This window comes from Oncorhynchus clarkii, chromosome 24, assembly GCF_045791955.1.
Source record: "Oncorhynchus clarkii lewisi isolate Uvic-CL-2024 chromosome 24, UVic_Ocla_1.0, whole genome shotgun sequence".
Taxonomy (NCBI): Eukaryota; Metazoa; Chordata; class Actinopteri; order Salmoniformes; family Salmonidae; genus Oncorhynchus; species Oncorhynchus clarkii.
In genome coordinates, this window is record NC_092170.1 from 11391541 (window position 1) to 11396561 (window position 5021).

General features: G+C 42.9%; 1 protein-coding gene across 3 annotated transcripts; it reads left to right on the forward strand.

The window, feature by feature from the left end:
• The first annotated feature begins 518 nt into the window (after positions 1-518).
• LOC139382691 (distal membrane arm assembly component 2) lies at positions 519-3760 on the forward strand. Of its 3 annotated transcripts, none has more exons than XM_071126782.1 (6): positions 519-559; positions 1381-1571; positions 1895-1975; positions 2155-2294; positions 2758-2920; positions 3241-3760. In XM_071126782.1, the coding sequence occupies exons 1-6, from the start codon at positions 542-544 to the stop codon at positions 3392-3394; spliced, it is 747 nt and encodes a 248-aa protein (XP_070982883.1). In that variant the 5' UTR covers positions 519-541; the 3' UTR covers positions 3395-3760. The 3 variants fall into 3 exon arrangements, 2 of the variants coding, with proteins under 2 accessions (XP_070982883.1, XP_070982884.1); XR_011628651.1 differs by having other exon boundaries at positions 535-559; positions 2758-3051; XM_071126783.1 differs by lacking the exons at positions 519-559; positions 1381-1571 and adding an exon at positions 1098-1305.
• Positions 3761-5021: the final 1261 nt, after the last annotated feature.

Consider the following 5021-nt stretch of genomic DNA (forward strand, 5'->3'; position numbering starts at 1 on the left):
TGCCTGTATTCCCCAGTCATACTTTATCAAATCATTCACTTAACACACCACCTGCAGTCCTGCACCCCCAAATGATTAACCGATCCACCAATGTCCAGGTCCTAAAATGAATCTAGAAGGACTGACCTGCTCTCAGACAGTTAATAATAGCTTAGCCTACTGTTATTCTCCACGTTATTTTGGCTGTGGTCTAGTTAGCCGACATTGACAGTAAAGGGTAAAGAAGAAACAGATTCACACAATGTCTAGTGCTATTGCCAAACAACAACTGTGATGATGGAGTATAAATCTTAATTTATTATGGAAAGGCCTAAACGACATACCTTGGCGTAAAATTACAGTAGCTTCTTGAATGCAAAGGTTGTACAGTGTATAATTTGGTGAAATCACCTATGTTGCGCTTCATAATTTTTTTCGGGTACTTTCCATTTTGTGAGACTTCTTCGAGCGCCCCCCTGCGTTTTGAGAGATATCTACAAGGTAAATAGAACGCAAAAGCGCTAAGATTGTCCCAAACCACTGCCCGTAGTACGTTAACAACATGGCTGCTCCCTTGATGGTAAGAATATCCTTCGCTTCTCACGTCGCTAACGCCAATTAAAACCGGTGTTTTGCATTAGTGTAGCCTATATTTTGAAGTTGTATGTAATCTCTGGGTTCAGCATTCAGAATATACACGCTATAGCAAAAAAGGTGGAGGGATCACATAACGGTGAGAGTATCGCGATAACGTTAGTGATGTCTCAGTGCAATATTTTCTATACTAATATTTTTGTGACAGGAAATATTCTGCAACACCTATATGATAAAATGCATACATAAGTACAATGAGCATACATATTTTAGCAGAATTACAAATAGCAGGTTAAAGCAAGGACAACCACCACCAGGCGCTATGACTCCTGGTATATTGTCTTCTCACCTCTGCCTGCTCAAATGTTGTTTTATAGAGTAAAAGACAAATCAGTGGTGGACCTTTTAAAAAGGTGCTACCTATCACATTTTTCTAGATTATCAATAAAGTGGATGTGATATACTTTTGTGGATCAAGTGATATGTTTGGTACTCGTGGGGGGCAAGAGCAGTGTGGGCCGTTGAGAGCTGAAAAGTAACAAACTAATCAAATCAACAGTTGGAGTGCAAAAGTCTACACATACATGGGGGCCCTCCAAGAACAGGAGTGATGAACTGGTCTATGAAGTCAAAACCCAAACTATGCAACATCACACATGGACAAGAGTGGAGGTGCAAACTAAAGCACTCCTCTCACAACTCCTGGGTTTATAGTTACCGCATATTAGCATGGCAAGTAGATTTTCCCCTCCTTTGCATTTGCCTCTCCTTTCTCACTGTCCATGTTCTGTGTATCTGTCTTGTCAGTTGATGCGGCGAAGCTGTAGGCAGGTGACCCTCTTGGCCGCCACGTCGCGTTACTGGAGCTCTAGCCCTGTGGCTCCGCCCTCAAAACAGTCCCGGCTCCTCCTCTTCCTGAGCCAGCGTTTCCATGACATTGAGACTCTCCTCAGCTGGAGCTCCTGGTTCAAGAACCGAGGTCTACGACAGAAGAATTTGTATGTGTAACAGGAAAACACACCGATTTATTCTAGCTACATGCATTTCTATCAGCGCGCCACGGTCTAAAATGAACGTGTAGGTTATCATCTGGTCCCAAATCAGTCCCTCTTTTTGGCCTTTACTCTTCAATGCGCCATAAGGCGTTGGTAAGCAAAATGGTGGACGCTCCAACACTGCTTATGCTATCCAGACCCTTTTAGATCTTCATGCAATGAAGGGTTATAGGCTAAGGTGAATGTGTAGGGAGTGAATTGGAACAGGCTGTCCCAACTCCATAAACATTGCTCTCAGCCCAACCACTGTCTCTTTCCCTTCACAGTTTCTATGGTTACACCCAGCAAAACTATGGGGACAACATTGCAGCTGCTTATTACATCCTTAGCCTGAAGGGAGGATTCAGGTAACTGTTCCGCCATCTTGGGCTGCCCATAACCGCCTGTGCATGCCCCCTTTTTGACGTGCTGGTGAATATTGATGTGCTTTCAGTTTTTTGTTGTTGTATTTGAATGTTTTTTTGTTGTATTTGCTGATCACTGTGTAATTCACTTGTTAGTGATGACTAGTCATTTGACCCTCCAGGTTTGCAGGGCAGTCAGAGTGGTTCCGATCAGACAGAAGAGGGAAGTTCAGTTGGGACTTCATGAACCACCGGGACACCTCCATAGAGGAAGTGGATGTCGGCAACACGCTCATTAACTACACAGGCCTGGAAAACCTCGGTACATACCACTTTATTCATGTCTGGGTGGGGGGGGGGGATTTGTATTTGTTTCACATTGCAAGTTACCCTTCCTAAATATTCATGGATAACTTAGCATTGTGGTTGGTATGTATTATTATGCATGTACTCTGTGCCAGTGGTTTTCAACCTGTTTTCCGCAGGGTTTTTTAAATGATTTTTTTCAACATTAAATAACAGTTGGCACTATTAATGGTATTATATGCTATTTTACATTATTTTTCACAATGCATATTGTTATAAAAATAAGAATAGGCCTTTAATCTGTTAGTCACTGATCAAATGTATTCTAAATTTGACCGCCAGGGTTTTGTTAAAAAGTTTTGCGACTCTGCGGATGGTGTTCCTCAAACTTTCGGCAGTGGTCCCCGAAATGGAAAAGGTTGGGAACCACTGCTCAATGCTGTAAAATGTAACTCCTTTTTCTCTCGTCTCTTTCTCAGTGAAACAGAGGGGGCTGCGTACTCTCTCTGTGAGTGGCTGCGCTGAGGTGGATGACTGGTTCCTGTCCCGCCTCTATATCTTCCAGGACACCCTGGAGGAGCTGGACATTTCGAACTGTCCCCGAATCTCTGTGGGGGGCCTGGCCGCACTGCAGAAGCTGAGGTACACTGACCAACACGGGAGGAAATTACAAAAACAGAGGTGTTTTATCAATTAGTACGTGAGGAACCGAGAAAAGACTATCTCCTTGCTTCGTCCTTAAAATGGATTGGAGGATGCGTTTTGAGAAGAAGGTGAGGAGAGAACACAAGGAATCATGGGAAGATTAATTGAGAAAGAGACGGCATCACTAAAATGTCCATGCATTTCCTCATGGCACTTGCCTTAAATATATTTGTATATGTGTGTATATATAGGGGTCAATGGACTCCATAACGTCACAAATTGATACAAACATCCCTTCTCTTCCTCTTGTGTATCAGGGGTCTGCGACGGCTGAACGTGTCCTCCCTCCCCAGGCTCCAGAACCCTGGGCTGGTCGCCATCCTGCTGGAGGAGATGCTTCCTCATTGCCATGTTACTGCTGTCGGGTACGACCACAGCCTGATCTACAGCCCCACACAGACAGACGGCTAGACGCCCAGACACAGATAAAGTCCCAGGCAGAGGCTGGACGTCAAAATCTGACTAGAGAAGTGGAGAGACACAATCGAAGTTGGGCGTGGTGACAAATGCTCTTATTCGCTCTCTTTTTGATTCTTTAACTAACTCTCACACAGAGAAACACGAGGAGCCCATTTAGTGTGTGATGTAGAGCCTCACTGATTTAAAAAAATGATAAATTATCAGAGAAGGGTTTTACTTACTTGTAGAGCAACATTGTCGTCCTTAAGCTACCAAAATTATCAGTCGAAATATTTCCTTCAAAATATGTATATATGATGATGGTATGGATTATTATTATGCGTTGTATTGGTGATTTAAATAAAAATATTTGTAAAGTATGCCTCCTGACATTTATGAAGCAGACACAGAAAACCAAATAGACAAGTCGTGGTTAGTGTTTTAAAACGGTGAGGGATGTAAATCCCATAATCCTTTGTGAGACTGAGGAGAGGAGACCTTAAAGCTGCCGTTGAATAGGAGGAATAACGATTCAAGAGGAAAACGGAGAGATTAACATATTTTGTAGACTGAAGTAATGATGTATTAACTACCTTATACTGTTGCAATTTTATTTAACTAGGCAAGTCAGTTAAGAACAAATTCTTATTTTCAATGACGGCCTAGGTGGGTTAACTGCCTGTTCAGGGCCAGAACGACAGATTTGTACCTTGTCAGCTCGGGGATTTGAACTTGCAACCTTTCGATTACTAGTCCTAACACTAACCACTAGGCTACCCTGCCGCCCCGCAATCATACTGTTCCAAACATTGCTGCCATGACCTCATGCTTAAACTACTTCTGCAGGTACATAACACTATAGTCAGTCATAATAACCTACACAGATTATTTTGTTCTTTGCTGCTATCACCAGTCAAGATTCACCCCTCTCTTTCTACATCAGAAACACCCTGAGCCCTTATTTTCCCTGGCCAAGGAGCTGTACCCAGGACAGTTTAAGGTAGGATCAAGCCTATTTTCTGGCTTTTTCTTAACTTAATTTCCTGAATTGTGCAGTTGGTGCCTGTGTATTATTAGGTCTCACTAACAGCAGTGTTGTTGTGTGTTAAGCCCACAGTATGTCACTACTTCATCAAGTTGCTGAAGAACAAGGGGCTACTCAAACGCTGCTACTCACAGGTTTGGTATTCTTTCATATCCTTTGTTCTGTGTCTGAGTTAGTCACCTACAGCCTGTCATGAATTGTTATTGGGGTCGTCCATTTCGGTTTGTGCAGAATAGTCATACCCTGGAACGTGTGGCAGCAGGACTGGAGTGAGAGGACCTGATTGAAGCCCACGGCACCTTCTACACCTCACTGTCAGATTTGTGTGCCGGGAAGAGTAGGACTTGGACTGGATGAAAGGTTTAGTGTGGTACGGTAATATCTAACTGTGATGGTTTAACAAAACGCTGTTATACCACCTAGGCAGACACTCATTTACATGGATATGCTAATTAAGCTGTCATTTCAAAGGAATGTGGGTGCTATTCAAATAATTGTTGAATTATGCTATTTTACCTCTGACCTGCAGAGAAAATCTTCTCTGATGACATCCCCAAATGTGACAAGTGCAGCAATCTACCAAAGAGGTTCTTC